We start from the raw sequence: 18627 nt of genomic DNA, 5'->3' as shown, positions 1-18627 counted from the left end.
TTGAAGAAAACAATGAAAGAAGGCCTTTCCAACGTTGGAAATTTCCGTTAGTAGTTCGGGTTTTTTAATTCGGCGAAGCACGCGTAACCGTTGACACGACGCACACGCACGCGCGGTTGCTGTAATTCGTCGGTTCAGTGCGCGACATCGCGTAGCTGCAATCGGCTCAGTGAGAACGTGTCTCGGACGCTGAATTCAGGCCCAATTCAAAACATGACTCATCAACTTTTGATTTGAAGATCCTATAGAATGTTGTTTTCTCGGAATATACAGCATTCACTGAGTTAAAATTTCATCAGGTTAGTTGTTAAGCACCCTTCTTTCGATTTTCAGCACAAGTTGTTGCTTCAAACGAAGATAATGCACACATTACAAATGATGGATTGTACCTTTAAGTGACTGAACTACAGCGTAAACGGGCCCACAACATGAAAAAAATGTAAATATTTTGCATTTTTCTCATACTGTGCACTGATGGATAATTGTTTTAGTGTCCTTATATCATTAGGGTGTAAGTCATATTCTACTATTATAATTATTAAAAAAAATAATCAATCATTAAATCTTTACAGGGATATATTTAGGTAACTCTCGTTACGGTTACTCACGTTACAGTCTGTCCATCATAGAACAAGTTAGAACATTTAAGAAAATAATAATCAAACCAAAAACTCTTTGGTTGAAAACAAAAACAAAACAATAACACTCGCATTTTGCATGTAAAAACAAGGTGTGAAAATGACTACCTAAAATCCATAATTTGTGGCAAAATACCAGTTAATTTGACCTAAAAAACACTTTTATCTCACTGGTACATCATTCAAAATGAAAGGTCTTGTTGTCCCCTTTAATTTGTTACTACATGTTAGGTTATGGTGCTTGTAATTTTGAAGATTTCATAAATTTTCCATTTTTTAAAGGTTTTATTTAGGTTTAAAAATCAGCTAGTCACGGTCATCACTCAATTGAGGTAGATGCATACACAATTCATTTTTTTTTTACCCAGAGCATCAGTGGCGGATCTACCAGGGGTAGGTGGTTCAGACCCCAGGCCATAAAAACAAGGAAAATCGCGCAGAAAAATGTAGCACAGGCGCGGCCTGCTATACCCCTCCCCTTTGACAGCTTACACCCACTTGACCGTACATTTACTTGTGGTGTTTTTTCTCTTTTCTTGTAGAAAAAGGACGCACCGGAGAGCCCCACGATGCAGCGGCCAAACTTCTCCGATCCGGCATCGGTGGAGAGACTGTTCATTCAGGCCGTAGAGAGGGGCGATCGGAAGGCTATCATCTTTGCTTTGGAAAACGCACCTGATCTGAATATCAACTGTACGGATCAGGATGATCGACCAGCGCTACTGATTGCTATCGAGAATGGAAACTCGGGTAAGATTATTATTATTATGATGATACAGAGTATTGAGTTATTTCAAATTAATATGAAATTGACTTCCAAAAGGGAAAAAAATGCAATAACTCTAAAGACATTATAGCCTTGATGGAAGGTTAACCTTTTTCAGGAGGAAGCCATTTTCGATCGTGTTCCGAGAATCTGTTCTATAAATTGTAAACTGTTGAATGAGATTGTGCCAGACTATTTTACGATTGGAGCGCGTTCCAAGCCTCGCTTTCAAGTTTTATTTTTTTAATTGTTGATGTGGCTTAAAACAGTAGGGTACGTTTGCTCACAAATTTTAAATTACTCATCAGAGTAGACTGGTATTAATTTGCAGTGAGCTTTTGTTTCATTGCTTTCATTTATATTCGCAAGTTCCCAAAAGAAGAGTTGACCTCGCTTTCAATTTAATAATGGCCGACTCATGGATAAAGTCTAAAGCAACAGCTATGTGATTCGATAGAAAATGTCTAGGTTTGAAAGTCGCCTATCTCTAATAAGGATAAAGGCAAGTTAGTTCAGACATTGCAGAAAAGAAAGAAGAAAACAACAAACTTTTGGCAATTAATTTGATGAGTAAGAATTGTCAGAATAAACGGGAAACTCTCTTTTTAGAAAAGTCTTGTCTGGTTGATTAAAAAAAAAAAGGGGAGCATGTGATCAAACAGTTATTATCTAGCTGGCAGACAAGCATAATTCCACACAGTAGGCTAATTTATCCCTGGATAGTTCTATTATTGACCCTGTATTGCTTTCTTTGGCAATGACCTTGAGCGAGCTACTCCGGTTGTGATAAATGTATCGAATACCACACTTCGTCTTTTGGCAGATATTGTTCAGCTGCTTTTGGATCACAACGTGCAGTTGGGGGACTCTTTGTTACGTGCAGTTGATGAGCAGTTTGTGCAAGGTGTTCGGCTGATTTGTGAACACATAAAGAAGAAGAACATACCGGTAAATAGACAAAAAATGTTATTTCGTCATAAAATATGACATCGAATAGCTATGTTTATTAACGTGTAAAGTGTCATTTGCATGCACATGTACATGTTGAAACTTGTATTAATGTAAGTGGGGGCCCCTACTTGACAAGCTTTTCTTTTGGGGGAGCCCCATCCACATTTATCTTAAATAATGTTTATATAATACTGATGCAAAACGTTATGTGGAAAACAAAGTAATTAATTGAAAGTTGAATTAACTCACCAAAAAACATGAATTGCCCCTAAAGTTAAAATAAGGTTGATAGTTGTTTCATTCATTACAAATTTAAAATATATCAATCAAAAAATGTTTAGGCCCTGTATTTTTTTTTTATTTGTACATTTCAGGTCAATCCAGTCAGTAAGCAGTAGCAGGTTGCAGCATTTTAATTAATTTTCATTACAAATTTAATAGCTGTGCCCCTAAAAAATTCCCTTTAGATGAACAAGATCTAATAGTTTGTGAAAAAGTCATACAAATGTCTCGAAATATCCGCAGCTGTCTAAAAACAATCTAGAAACTTCTCAAACTTTCTAAAAAATTGTCCTAAAAGCTTGGTTTCTTTCTAAAACCACACATGCTAATTCGAATTAAGGGAAAAGAGACACACATGGTGGTGCAAAAAGAAGGAAACCCACTTTTCACAGCAATTTTCACCTACTTGTTGTGAATATTTAAAAACTTTAATTTAATGGTATTAAAATATTGATCTTTAAACCTAAGTGACGACAAAAATATTGCAAGTGCATATTTTGTCTCTGAGATATGGTAGTTTTAAATTTTCACGTGCCAAACCTGTTTGTCCACGGATGGCTTTATTCCATCCGCTTGACTGAGCTCCGGAGCTTGATTTGAAGACAAAAAAGGACAAAAAAACACTACATTATAGACTTACACGTGGACAACAGTGATTTTGGTGACTTGTATTCAAATTAGCATAATAACACTATTCTTGCAATTTTCTTGAAATATTTTTTTCACCACGTATGGTTGAAGAGCTATACTTCACTACATTATGAAAAAAAAACCAGTTCAAATAGGTTAAGTAAGTAGGTTCAAATTCCTGTCAAAAGTGGGCTTCCTTTTTTTGCACCCCCTTATTAACAAACAATTATACAAATATTTTTCTGCTGTTGCCATAGGAATGCCTAAATTGCAAGGCGTTGAATGGTGATTTTCACCCTGACGTCACACCTCTGGTCTTAGCAGCTCAGCACAACCACTATGACATCATCCGCATCCTGCTGGAGTACGGAGCAAGGATTAAGGATCCTAGGGAGTATAGCGATGAGGCCGAGATGCACACACTGGAGAACTCCGTAGGAATGTTGAATCTTTACAAGGTAGGTTGCGAGTTGTGAAACTGCCCATGTCATTATGGGAACTGTGCATGGTTATAGAGTTGTTTTATTTTCTTTCTCGTAATGAAACCAAGGATTCCTGTAAAGCACTCTAGGCACTGTAGCTCGAAAGCCTGAAGAAACCTGTAGAGAGGAGACAATGAGAAGAAATTACAGTTTTAGAGGTGGGAGGAAAACCCAAGAAAAAAATATATTCTGGGGAAAAATCAAGGGAATCAGGCATACAGGACTGAAAGCCCAATCCACATGTGATCCGGGCAGGAATCGAACCCGGGCCATAGCGGTGGAAGGCGAGGAAAGTAACCACTGCGCCAACCCGACTCCTGAGTTGTAAAAAAAAAAGTTATCGCAAGTCAATTAAAAGTTAATTGACTGTTTTACGTCGTTGTACTTTACAAATCGCTCAAGTCGGCTTATTACCGACAGTGCGTCCCAAAATACCGGCAACTTTTGTTTGCTTTTTGCGAGGCTCTAGCGTCGGCGCGGAAACGCGTACCGCCATTATTTTTATACAGTTTTAAAGCTTGGAATCTGAACGTCAAAATAAACTGGCTACAATAAGTTGTCTCACAAATGTAATTCATTCACTTATAATTTTAACAACTTCAATAATTTTATTAAGTTTGTTTTCTTTTTTTATACATTGGTTCTTCAGAAAGGAAAAGCACCCAAAGAAAGAAATAAGTGCAGTTGGAAGTGCTGGAGTCCAAAGCATTGACTTAAGGAAACAATTGGAACAACAGAAATAAGAAATTGCCTTCAAAATATTATAGTCATCATTTATTTTTTTGATCACCAGAATGTTTTATTTGATATCTCAGTGGACTGTTTCCCATTCTAGACTTGATGATAACCCAAGTCCTACTTCTTTCCTGTACATATTAAAACAAGGCGTTAGCCAGCCAAGCCTACATATCCCAAACCTCCAGTGACCCCTTCAGCACGACCTTTGAACTCTGTGCCAAGCTTCGCAAGCTCGCCCGGACCAAGTACGAATTCTGCGACCAGTTCCAGGAGTTAGTCTGCCAGTGTGAGGAGTTTGCCGCGGGTCTCCTCGATCAGGTCCGTGACTCGACGGAGCAAGCGCTGATTCTAAACCACGACCCGTACGGGTGGAGTAATCCGTCTGAAGACCTACAGACTTGCCAACCCAACCGAGTCAAAGCTGCGATCTTCTTTGAACAACGAAAGGTAGGCTTAATCTGTCGACATTTTGGTTTTCCTGAAGAAAAAATTGGCACTATTTTTTGGAAATATTATTAAAACTAGCGGGATGCCGCACCTTGCGCGGCACCTGCTAGCTGGGTGGAGTCATTATCTATGTTTACTTTGATCTCAATTTGCATATTGACCCCAAGTGGGCGTGGCAAAGCTTGGTGAAGCAATTGAGCCACTTTTTCATCATCAACGTTATATTTTGCGTAATAGCGATACCTTTTTGGAGTGTTTTCATCGAAATAATGTTGTAATATTCAAATATCTAAAGTCTAATATAAACAAATTCGCCACACAAAAAAACAAGTAAATCTTTTTTTTTTCAAGTGCAACCGTGACTTCAGACGACAGTGACCTGCATATAATAACCAAGCCTCTCCATTGACCATGACATTTTGTGCTTGCGCTCACTCTTTAGGCCTTTTACAAAAAAACGGGATACACAGACATCAGACAGGCATCAGACAGACGGACATCAGACAAACAGCGTAGGATCTTTTAATTCTCTCCAGGATAAATCAACAATCAATTTAATTTAAAAAATGAACAAAACAAAACTCAAAATAGCCAACCATAAATCGTAACATACAAACAAGAACAGTTTTAGTTTTCTCTCTGCTCAGTTGCCTCTGTTCGTTTCCCGTTAATACTCTTGTGATACTCAATCAGTTTACCTTTGTAATTTGAGTATATTCTTGATACAATTTTTTTTGGTTACAGTTTGTAGCTCATCCTCATTGTCAGCAGCGTCTGATCGAGCAGTGGTACCACGGCCTGCCCGGCTGGAGGGACCAGAGTTCCTTCAAGTCCGGACTGACCGTCCTCCTGATGGGTATAGGCTTTCCTCTCCTGTCCTTAGCCTACATCTTCTTTCCTTATGGACGTCTTGGAAAGTTTTTCCGCATCCCTTACGTCAAGTTCGTCTGTCACACAGCATCTCAGCTCTGCTTCCTACTTCTTTTGTTTTACCAAACTTTAGGTGGGTCAACTCACGGATAATTTCAACAACTTTTGAAAGTGAACATATTGGCATGGCTGTTCCATTAAATATCATCACAAAGGATATGTTTTTTTTCTTCATTTTTTACAAATTTGTTTGCACCAATCATAAGTAGGGTAAGGCAAATTGTGAAAATCCATAAATAAACAACATTTTAGAAATGGCCTCTTTTTAAAAATTTCTAGGTGTATTAATTTTGATTCCGATTTTGTGTGTGTACTGTTTCAATCATTTTTTGTAACATTTTTCTTTAAATGCAAATTGAGAAATTGTATGAATTGGTAATCATTATTTTCCGTTTTGTTTTCACCGTGTAGTTGAAAGCACTTCCCATCCTCTGTCAGCTTTGGCTGTTAGCAGTGAGGAAGCAGTCACGGGTGATTCGGTATCAACTACAAGTACTAAAACACAACCTCCAAGTATAGTCATGCTGCTGATTGTGGCATGGGTGGCAGGTAAAAATATGGAAAGAAAAAGAAACATTTCTTTTTTATATTCAATCTTTTAAACACTTTTGTTTTGGAATTTTTTTTTTTAAAGAACCTGTTTATATAAAGAAAATTCGATCAAAACAGGGTGAATGGTCTGGCAAATGGGCTCATCAAGAAGCGTTTTGTTGTTCTTATGATTTCTTTATTGTTGTCTTCTACATTTACAAGATGAGGAAATAAATCCACATCGACTCCGTCAAATGTAGACCACTGATCTCTATATAAAGACTGGATATCAGATGCCTATACGCCAGTCACACAGTTGAATTTGTATTTTGACCAGTTCGCCCCCAATCTTCCTAAAATGGCCGTGACGGACACGTATTATGATGCTCTAAAAAGGACACATTGCCGTCGTGGTTATATTTCCAAACGTCGCAAAAAGTGACCTGCGGTATTCAAAAAGTAAACCACGACGTTAGGAAAATTGTAAACAAGGTGAACCGCGATGTTACAAAAGTGAATCATCTGCCTATAAAGACGGCACTTTGTCCTGTTTAGATCACCAGCCGGTCTCTCCAATATGGCTTCAAATGGCTTGTTTTTCCTGCGGCTTTCTGTACGATATAAAGAGATCAGTGGTGTAGACACAGATAATGACAATGTGTTTCCATGAAGGAAAATGCCTTCAATCTTTCCAAACAATATTCATCTTCATTTTGATAAATTCATGTATTGATAAACCCATCTTCCAAATCATTCACCATTTTTTAGTCAATTTTTCTTTATAGGCCTATATGTTCTTTGAAAAATACCAATTAAAAGTGCTAAAATATTCAATATAAAAAATCATAACGTTTTCACCAGGAATATCCTTGTATTTTGTTCTCCAATTATTTGATATCTGCTCTGTCCATATTTGCCTGTTTGATAACTTATGTAAATTGTTTACATTTACCCCTAAATCCTGTCATTTCCTTGTTATCTTAAGCCCTGTTCAAGTTTTACTCATTTCCTTGAATATAAATATTTACAGACAATATAAACTGCTTAGATTATAAGTGTTGTGTCATCATTTGCATTCCCCCCTAAAAGACTTACTCCTTACAGACGCTAATCATCTTAATAGGGAAATGTTGATGGATGCATCAGAATTGTCTCCAGACAGTGAGCTAGAAATGACACTTGTCGTTTCATCACATAACTGCTCATCAAAGATTGTTTACAAAGAATGTATACACAAAGTAAAAATGACAAATATTTCCAGGAAAAGTAAGTTAGGCCAATAATTTCATGGATAAAATTGTGACACAGTTTCACACAAAAATGCCCCCCACAAAACTGCATTTCATACATTTAAACATCTCTTTTTTTATACTTTTATAATTTGTTTTGACGAATCACATCTGAGGTATTTTTTGTTTGGTTCTGTTCTTCAGGAATGACGTGGTCTAAATGCAAGGAACTTTGGTACAACGGTTCTCGGTTCTTCAACAACCTCTGGAACTATTTTGATTTCGTGACGTTGGTTTTATACTGGACCGTCATTGCGCTGCTCTTTATGGTCTACGTCAAGGTATTGATCCATTTTGAGCAAGTTACACATCTCAGTTAGGCCGCTCTAATTTTTTGATCTTAGAAAAATTATACAAATTACTCAAATATTACCAAATTTTAGTAACTCTGGATTGTCGTTCTTCAGCTGACTACCATATGTCATTATTTAGTGTACAATAGAGGGTGAGTCAAAAAGAAAATGACCGAATTAGAGACAATTTTTAAAAAAATATGTGACTCGCTCTATTTCATTAAAATAACATAGTCATAAAGTACATGTTATTGACTAGTAACTGTGCAAATTTTACGTAATTTGCATACTCTGTTTCCAAGTTGCGTCTATTTTAATAGGAAGATCACACAATTCAGCTGTCCACCACTGATCATTTACCGTTCTTCAAACTGATTAATACCCATTAGATACAATAAACTATGGATGTTTTCCCACCTCGATGAATGGAGAACTTGCAAAGGAAAACATACCAAAATCGTCATTTACATTACAGAAAAAAATAGATGACTTGTTCCTCGTATTCAAAACACAAAATTTGACAGTAAAAATAATGTTTCAGTCTTGATTTAAATGATTACAATCTCACTTGTATGCTTGCGTGTAATCTGTAATTCTTACTCAGCTCAATAGCGTCTAATGACATTCCATGGACAGCTATAAAAATGGGTTCTTTTTTAAAACGTGTACAACTTCGGATAGCATGGATCAATTTCAGTCATTCGTGTTTGAGATGAGTGAAATAGGATGCTCTTTTTAGATATACATCGCTTGTGTTTTAAATTTAATTGTTTTTTGACAAAACAAATCATCAACTCGGGTCACTTTCGTTTTGACTCACCCTGTAATCAGGAGGTTACAGGTTCGAATCAACGCTCTTAATATTTTTTTTCTCGAATTCAAAATGTTACTGTTGGGTTTACCTGTCGATTTTTTCAATATGAAATGTGTTTTGATTTCAATCCATATTGGGTTTCTTTTTGTTTCTAGTCTCAAATGGGTACAGCTGCTCATCAAGTTGTGGCTCGGTCCCAGGACATCAACGCCACCGATCCACCGGTCGCCAGTCCAGATCCATCCATCGCCATCGAATCCAACGACGCTAACATCCGGGAAGGTTTGAAGGATCTGGAGACGACATTAGATGGAATCGAAGTCAAGATTGATGGCTTGATCGCTGACCAGACTGCCATGAGCTCGGACATTCTGACCAAGCTGTCCGAGGCTCTCAGCGGCAAGAAGCGAAATGTTATACCGGTGAGTGGACGAATTGTGAGGAAGAAGGGGCCATGGTGGGTATATGAAAAACAGCCCAAAGTGGTAGTAAAGCCAAGTCTATCACGAGCCAATGTGGTCCATCAGGCCGGCGTTTATCTCCGCGGTTTCAGTAGCATGAAACGACTGAGAATATACTCTCACTGGATTGAATGCTGGTCCATCGCAGGTTACTCCCCGGCTAAAGCTGGTATACCAATCAATACTCCTGGGTGGAGAGGGCCAGCTGCTGGTTATAAAACAGCTGCTGACGAAACAGCCCAAATCAACTGTAGACTTAAAAGTTATTAATTTTTTTCTCTGATAACTCACGTAATAAGTTTTGTATCCCATTTAATTAATCAGGTATTGAGTCATATTTTCTCAGGAAAGAAATAGAAGCAAAGTCTGACTCACACTCTAAAAAAGCATTGGTCAAATTTGACTAGAAACCAGTTAAATTTGACTAGCCATTTCAGGGTCAGCTTGGTGCAAATGAAAATAGGTCAATCTGACTAGATTTTTCCAGTCAGTATTATTGACTTTGGAAAAAATGGTTATGCAAACAACTGAAAATTGGAGTCGAACCCAACTACTTTTTCTAGTCATAGTATGAAACTGTGCACGTTTAACTAAATTCCTAGTCAATTTTCAATAACTAAGAAAACCAGTCCATATTTTGACTAAGTTGTTTTTAAAAGTGCACATTATATTTCAGTGTCTTCATTCGCAAAGGGAAAATTGAAAATTAATTTGAGATTTGATTATTTTTCTATTGCTTCCACAGACCCCACCACCAGGCAATAACACCGATGAGTACGCCCGATTCTCATGGAAACCCTACGACCCGATCCTGGTAGCTGAGGCTCTCTTTGCCCTAGCCAAGGTGATGAGCTTCATGCGTATGATCTGCCTGACCGTCGTCAACCGACACGTGGGACCGATGCAGATCTCCTTGGGTGGCATGATGATGGATATTGCCAAGTTTCTCATCATCTTCTGCTTCGTCTGGTTCGCGTTCTCCATGGGTATGAACCAGCTGTATTGGTACTACTCCAAGCATCTCAACCAACCGTTCGGAACGTGAGTATCAGGAAAAGTTTCTTTGAAATTAGTTTATTTATGTTATACAATATCTTATGGTGCTGTTGTATGTGTATTTTTTTGTGTCTGTTTTGTGTCCGACACGTTTTTAGACCTATTTTTAACTGTACACCTAACTGCGCTATTATCTTAGAAGAAACTGAAAAACCTGGGTTCGAACCTCGGTCACCCCAAGTGGTCACCCCAAGTATTATACCAATAGACCAATGTTGTCAATGCTGTCAATTCTATCACGATGGCCCCCTTCAATGGCGAAAGCATTGCGCTAGCTATTGTTCTGATAACCCGTCATGGGGCAGTTGCTTTGCACATAATAGCTTGCGCAGTACTTTCGCCATTGGAGGGGGCCTCATGCGTGTGCAGTGATCACGTGTCTGGAATCGTCTATACAGCGTGTCTCAGAAAATTGTAGCAGTCAAACAACTTTTTTTTCTGAGGAAACGAAATCGTTATTTGGATTTTTTCAAAGAAAAATACCCCGAGATGATAGAGTGTTTCTTTGCCCTTGACAGGATTTTTGTTCTGTGTGACTTGGACCTTTCGTTGAAAAGTTACGGCAAAGCTTGTGAAGACTCGCAAAATTTAGTTGGGCCACTTTTCAGATTATCTGGTATCTAATGAAAGGCATTCACATGCACACCTTCTTATCGGTATGTGATAATCTGAAAAGTGGCCCAATTTGGAATTCGAGTCCTTTTATTTAATTAGCTGTATCTCTGGACTGGGGTGTCCAAATGAGATGGGATAAAGACCATTTGTGTAGAGTATTTACTATGCCTTCAGACCATAAGTTTTGCAAAAAGAGAGTGGTAGTATTTTTAATATTTATGGATTGACTGCTACATTTTTCAAATAAGGTTTTGGCCCTTCACCGACGTATAAACACTGTATACTCAGTGTGTTACCTCCCGAGTGAAAGTTGGAAAAAAATCACTTGGGTGGGACTCGAACCCTGCTTTCTAGTGCAGATGCCTTACCACTCGACCACCGCGCTAACGGGATCGGCTGGCTGGTTCGAATCTGTTGTACATAGCAGCGGGTACCGCATTAACTATTCATAAGATGGGATTTTGTTTGCTAGATTATCATTAACACACGCTTGTATGTCTGTCTGATGTTCACAGTTTTATTATCTCCCGTTTCACCCATCTCTCTCTTCAGGTTAATGGAGACGATGGGGACCCTGTTCTGGGCCTTGTTTGGCCTGCCTGACTACTCCATCGTTGGTCTTCCAGGAGTCAACCATCACTTCACCGAGACTGTAGGGCAGTTACTGTATGCTGTCTACCACATCATTGCTATCGTGGTACTGCTCAATGTACTTATTGCTATGATGAGTAATACGTACACAAGAGTTGAGGTAATCATAATATATTAAAATTAATCATAATTTAATCATATCTTGATTCACACATACTCCTTTTCATATTATTTTTTTCGTGTGAACTTGCCACATTTCAATCTTCTAGTTGCGAAAGGATGTATGAAATTAAAAAAAAATCCAATTCAAGGTGTTTTTTTTAATTTGCTTTGGCATGTTTTCTCCTTTTTTGTTCTGTTCGTCCATTTTGTTTGTTTGTCTTCACTTTTCTTTTGATGAAAACCTTCTTTGCATCTTTGTTATATTATTCGTCGAAATGACAATGGTTTCATGCTTAACAGTGTTTGATCTCACACTTTTGCACTTTCTTCAATAAGCCTTTGCAATCCGAATAACCAAAGTGTCAGTTCTTATTTTAAACAAAAAGTCAGATCTGTTCAAATTAAAAACAAGTATTTTGTGAAATGCATTTGAACTGAATTTAGTAGCAGTTGACTATTTGGATTATTTTGTAGATTTTTGTTTATTTGCTGTCATATTTATACAGGGTTGCCTTATCAGTTAAAAACTGCTTTCCATAAGGGCCCTGGTTCTTTTACATAAATATTGATTAAAACAGTAAGATAATTTGAATTAAAACAAAACAAAATATATATATCATTAACAATAAAAACATCAACAATCAAATTAGATTAGACATATAAAAGAATAAGTACTAAAACCCAACAAATCTTCAGTTAAAATTACAAATAAAATTTAAAATTTAAAGCAGTTGTTAAATTAATCTTACAATAATGGAGAAAATGCATGTATAGTACTCTAAATGACAGGATAAGAAAATATGAGTCAGTAAAAGTAGTAGATTCCTGTACTGTTTAAAGCTTTGATTCTGAAGTCATCTTGTCTGACCTTGCTTCTAGATGGATGCGGATATCGAATGGAAGTTTTCCCGCTCCAAGTTGTGGATGAGTTACTTTGATGAGCTCGGCACCGTCCCGCCTCCTCTTAACATCATCCCGACCCCTAAATCCGTCTACTACTTTGTGCGATGGCTCTTCTGCGATGTGTGCTGTCGAGAGAATCTAGCCAAGAAATACAAGGTATGATGTCAATTCTAATTGGACATTGTAGAGTCAAGCCAGCAGTCATGCAATCCGTTTCAGCAACATACAGAGGAGATAATTTCAGCCAACAGATTAAGCCAACATTTGAGTATATAGTGCTCTGAAATATGCCATTAGTATGACAAAACTTATACGATTAAAGATGTGAGTACTTGCTTTTTGTACTGTTACTGATTTTATTTATTTGTTTGTTTATTTGTTTATTTTTGTTTGTCTTTAGGAGCGACTGCGTAGTATCGTGGATGAGAGACAGATGAAATTCAGGGTAAGTCTAAAGGGATGATGCCATAGTTGTAATTTCAAAAGGAGAATTTCAGTTGGAAAAAAATTAAATAGTTGGAAGTTTGTGAAAAGATCTTATAAAACGTCTTGGAGTTTAAGTAAAAAGTAACAATTTCGTCTTTCAATATTTTACTGTATAATGCTCAGGTGTAAATGAAAATGGAAATTTTGGTAGTGTTGATTTTCTTTATGAAGCAGTGTTGAAAGCATTATTTTACTGACAATCTTCAGAACTGGAAGAAGTTTCTGATGAAGAACATCCAAGCATATTGACTGAAACGTTGTGTATAGGAATCACTGCTCCCATTGCTGTCTGTCACAGTACTTAATATTCTACCTCCCAAGACTTTCAAGGCTTATCCATTTTGATTGCTCAATCAATTTTGATTGTTTAATGACCTTATTGATGTGACCTTTGACACTGTAGGAGGTATCGGAACAGGTGGTTCGTCGCTACCACTTCGAGAAGCGCCACCAGGAGGAAGAAGACGACCAGGCCAACCTGTTGAACGAGCTCAAGCAAGATATCTCCGGCTTCAAGTACGACATGTTCGAAGCTCTGTCTGAGATGGACAAGAAGATCCGGGAGGTCGATGCCAAGGTGAACGACAAGGATTTGGATGAAGACGGTGGCTTGGGCACGGGAATGTTCAAAGCTCTCCAAGACGCGATGAAGGAACCGGAGCGAAGGGACAGTATGATCTCCATGTCGTCAGGATGCTCGGTTGCAATGGTGGACATGAAATCAACCAGGGATAATACAACCCCAGAATGGATGGATCAGGAGGAGGATATTGAACTGGAGCCATTGGTCAATAGTAAAACAGCCAATAAGACTGAGGAGGAACAACCACCCAATGGCCTGGCTGCCGATCGATTAATGTTTATTGATGACGATGATACCTTAGGTGCGCATAGGAACACTGAAGTCTAAGCATCTTACAACAAACCTGCCAATGGGATATCAGGTAACATGGGACTTTCTATATACACAAGGAACGAGAAGGTAGAAAGAAACCAACTTTCTTCTAGAACAGCTTCAAGAGGCCAACGAGTGTCAAGTTTTTGTTAATTTTAAATTTTGTTTTAGTACTAAACTAGAAGACGAGTATAGCATCGATTTAAAAAAAAACACCAGTGATCTTCATTATGGATTCGTGAAACATTAATAAAAAGAGAGCTAAAAAGGGGGGTTTGGTTGTGGATCCGCCCTCGATTATTACTTTGGCCCGATTTTAAGCATCTGCCAAGACGAAAAGATTGAAGCGCAAATTGACGGGTAATATGCAACATTTGCTTTTGCTGTAATTTTCAGAAATGGATGGATTTGGGGGTAAGTATTTTATAGCAAATGTTGTTACACTGACATGTGTAGACTTTTGTGTTATTAGATGCTGGAAAAACCAAGACAAAATCGCTGATTTTTTTTAGTCTTGTTCCCTGACCCTACTTCAGACTAAACAAGGAAATTTATAGACGTCATGGAATTGTCAGGTCAGGGAACCAGACTAGCTGGCTTGCACCCGTTTACGGATGTATAACCGATTGCAAACAAAATGTGGACTAACTAAATTCGGTAAATTGGGGGCAGTATTTGACACAGAAATTCCACCTTTTTTTTTTTTTTTTTTTTTAAATAACAGCACACCAGGTGCCATGATTTCACAGGATGCTTGAGACTATTATTCACTTACAGTCAAGTAAGGTATTTCATAATAATTTGGTACATTTGTTTTTTGATGTTTGCAAATGTTGTAGTTACCTTTAACTCACTGTAGTAATTTGTAGTTTATCTGCTCTAAATATGAGATGTATTTATTATATAACGTGTATAAAATGTATTTGATTGTTCCTATTTTGTTTTCGTAGTTAGTTTAATTAAGAAATCTCATTTATTTTGTAAATAATAGTAATAATACCGTTTAAGTTTATTTCTTTATGACTTTTGAATTGGTATAAATAGTATTTTGAAATAGAATATTTGTAATGAAGAAATTAGGATTGATTCCTGAATCGCGAACTCCCCACCTAAAGTTTTTGTACCTCATCTTATAAATAAAATAATTTTGGAACACGTGGAAATCAGTAAATTTTACATGACGTCGCACTTCCAATTTTACTTGACACCTCAACTTAGGTTAGTAAAGAGTAGCTGAAATGTGAGTTTAAATAATGGCAAATTTGTCACTGAAATCGTCTGACGAAATAGCTAGTCCCAATCTGGTTAGTTTAGTTATAATTATTTTTCAAAATTATGTATAGAAACTAGGTAGTAATTGTAGGAGAATTAGTAATTCCTGTCGTTTCCGTTATCTTAAATAAGGGTGTATGCCCATTTCCAAATTCACTTCCTTTTTATATGCCCTATCCTCACGCAGTGTTCCTTCACTGTTGCAGTACAGCTGTCCTTGTACTGTACATGGCCTGAACCCCAAACTATCACCTTCTAACGCAGGCGGCTCCCGGCCACCTTAATTCTTGCCTTTTCGCGTATATCCAAACAATGAACCCCAGCCCTGCCCAACACAAACATTATGCAATCCTCGTAATTTCATCAAGGATTTCTGCCACCCCTGATATGCCGCAAGCGCGTGCGATATTTTAATGTAATAGACCGATGCCCCGCCCATTGCTGCAACAACACGTGCGCGTGCGTCTCTCCAATGTTGCTAAATTAGGAACTGCATATTCCAGACGCGCGCGTCATACGCACAAGGGCAGGCTGTGATTGGCCAAAACATCATTGGGCGGGGCTTAACAGATCCCGTTTCGGTTTCCTCTCAGGACATGGTGTCACATTGTGATTTTTAACTTATCAGTTTTCCTCGAGCAAAACGACCACCTTTTTGGATAGACTTGTATGAATCAAACTGTTTAATTGCATAGTTATGAATAGCAAAAAAAAAGGGAACTATATTTACTTCTTTTCTTGATGATATTTTAAACTTTTTTGGTATAATTAATGCTGTAAACATTCGTTGAGATGACGTTCATAATAATATTTGGTGTGGTGTTGAATGTACTTTGTTCCAACTTATTTATCTTGTACAAAATATTACTTGCATAAAAACACCTTTTTAATATAACCTTTATAGCAGTTTGAATGTTGTATTTAGTTAACATTTTGCTTGCCTCTTTAATGTACAATAATTGAAGTGATTATAAAAATTGATAGAAATTACGTATTGTCAGGGGAATAATATAATTATGTATATACCTAAATGTGTTTGTCAAGCGTAACTTAAATGCAATTGAAGGTTTGGAATTCCTACTGCAACACGAATACTTCATTTGGTAATGTTGCATTTTGTTTAGCATACAAAAGATTTAAACGATTTTGTAATGTTATATCGGCATTATGATACATGCTTAATTTAGGCCTATGGATAATACAATCAGTACTGGCAACGTTGGGCTTTTGTGAGATAATGTTAAAATGTTACAATTGTTTAATTAGGACTATTGAAACGATTCATTTGAAGAAAGTACCAACGAGAGTTTACAAAAAGAGACCTTTTGTTGAAATGATCGCTATAGCCTACCCCAAAACGATGGCAACCAAACATTTAATACGGCTTGGATGCATTTCATTCAATATGTGCAATCTTGTCTTAGCTCTCAGCCGTAAGGATTTCAGAAATTTGCTATGTGAAGGCGGTTTGGACGACCTTAAATTCAGTTTATTTCTGTAAACAAATTTTCTGAAAAGTTATAATATTAAGATTAAACAATTTTTTTAATGTTGGCACTCGGCTTGCGTTGCAACTACAACTTCGATTCTACAGTGTCTTATTGATCTTTTTGTAAATATAATTGATGTTCACTAAAATTATGAACGGAGCTTATGTTGCAAGATCGAATAATAATTATAGCTATGTCACCCTTGGGAAAAAAACACGATAGAGGTAATAATTATAAACATATAAAGGGTGGCGGGGAGGGGGTATAATCAGCGCAAGCACTTTTAGACCAACGTCTGTCGGTGTTTGTGCTGACTTTGTTTACGTGATGAGTTTGTAATCATTCAATTGACTTAAGTTTTATGGTCCCAAAGTGATACGCATGCGTAGTTAATGAGGGTGATTAGGTGAGCACGTTGAAGATAGTTCACCAGTTATTGAAATGAAATAATATTTATCAGCAGAAATAATATCTAATTCACTATAAATATGATTTGATATGTCATTTGGATTTCACTTTTGAGTTATAGATGGGCAATTGAAATACTTGTAAATTGAACGTTTGTATATCCAAAGATATATACTTGTATTTTATTTTATTTCGGGGTTCCCTTTATTGTTCATGCAGTATTTTGGAGTTAATTCTTGTGAGAAAATGTAAGATGCATCGTTTCGCGTGCCATAATATTTCCGCGTTTTCGAAGTCCATGGTTTGGTCTATATTTCATTTTAGCCCCCCGAGTAACCATAAATTATTTAAGAGGAAATCCATTAGTGGTTATGCTTCTCTATGTAAATTAAATCAAAAATGTAAATTTAAAGGAGACTAAAGTAACTTGTGAAAAATAAAGGAGAGATGAAATTGTAAGAATTTAGTTATATTAATAAAATTTGGCGAATATTGCTAATGACTTCCAACAACTGTTAGTGCCGGCTTTGATTTATCTCTCTGTTATGTATGTCTTCCATTAGTTGTTCCATATAGGCCAATTAGCTGGACCTGATAGGGTGAAGGCCAGGTATCGGTTTTAGTGCTATTAAACTAAAGACTTAAAATCTCCAAACCTTACTCAACTTAAACTCCTGACCCTAAACAGGTGATCGGTGAACACTGCGCCTCAATAGTTCAGGAACTATTATTAATTGATGTACTATCTGCAACCTTTCAAAAACGGTCCCCGTGATGAACCCCCTCCCCCAGTTTATATTATAGTAATATTCGCGTCGGCTTTTCTTACTCCGTCCCATTTTGTTTCCCCTTTAAAAGGCAGAGGTGCGATCTTGATTAAAGGGCATCTCAACCTCGACCCAAGGGTGTCGAGCAGTACGCGCCCATCACTACCTGCTCTCTCACCCTGGTATTGGATCATTGGCATCAGTGCAAGATTTTTGAACACGTATGCAAATGAGGAATAGTCTGGTGCCTGCATGTGCGTTACATTATCGTTCGTTTGTGTATGCGGTGTCTGGGGTAAAACAGGGCGCAGCGCGAGCACAGCGTGAGTTACGAAAACACGATTTATTTAATAAAACTGTTACCATCTTATCGAGACAACATGCAGTATCACATTTCATATTAATAAATTGGAAAGGAAATGAGTATTTACGAATGATCGCGAAAACACGTACTGCACGTTGTGAATAACAACACCAAGTACACGATCAAAAAACCATTACTAGCCAATTGCGATATCGATGATCAGGATACAGGAAGAAAGTTTCCTATCCAGGGCTTACTATTGGAAACAACGTTGGAGATAAAGTAAGCACTGGGGACGAGGTTGAGGGCACCTCGACTTTAAACTTAGTCTGGTTCCCTGACCTGACAATTTCCCGACGCCCTGACGTCTAAATTGTAATGCATCAGAAAATCGATATTACAAAAAAAAACCGCCAGAAACAAATT

General features: G+C 37.4%; 1 protein-coding gene across 1 annotated transcript; it reads left to right on the top strand.

Moving 5' to 3' along the window:
• Positions 1 to 1185: 1185 nt before the first annotated feature.
• LOC119734502 (short transient receptor potential channel 5-like) lies at positions 1186 to 14390 on the top strand. Its single transcript, XM_038208034.1, has 13 exons — positions 1186 to 1388; positions 2228 to 2352; positions 3525 to 3725; positions 4635 to 4934; positions 5679 to 5937; positions 6276 to 6413; positions 7829 to 7965; positions 8947 to 9213; positions 9998 to 10293; positions 11476 to 11674; positions 12556 to 12735; positions 12980 to 13024; positions 13469 to 14390. Exons 1-13 carry the CDS (start codon positions 1208 to 1210, stop codon positions 13973 to 13975), a joined length of 2835 nt encoding a protein of 944 aa, XP_038063962.1. The 5' UTR covers positions 1186 to 1207; the 3' UTR covers positions 13976 to 14390.
• The last annotated feature ends 4237 nt before the right edge of the window (positions 14391 to 18627 follow it).

The sequence above is a fragment of the Patiria miniata genome, unplaced genomic scaffold, assembly GCF_015706575.1.
Source record: "Patiria miniata isolate m_02_andy unplaced genomic scaffold, ASM1570657v1 HiC_scaffold_27, whole genome shotgun sequence".
NCBI classification, from domain to species: domain Eukaryota; kingdom Metazoa; phylum Echinodermata; class Asteroidea; order Valvatida; family Asterinidae; genus Patiria; species Patiria miniata.
This window is presented reverse-complemented; position numbering and strand designations above follow the sequence as displayed.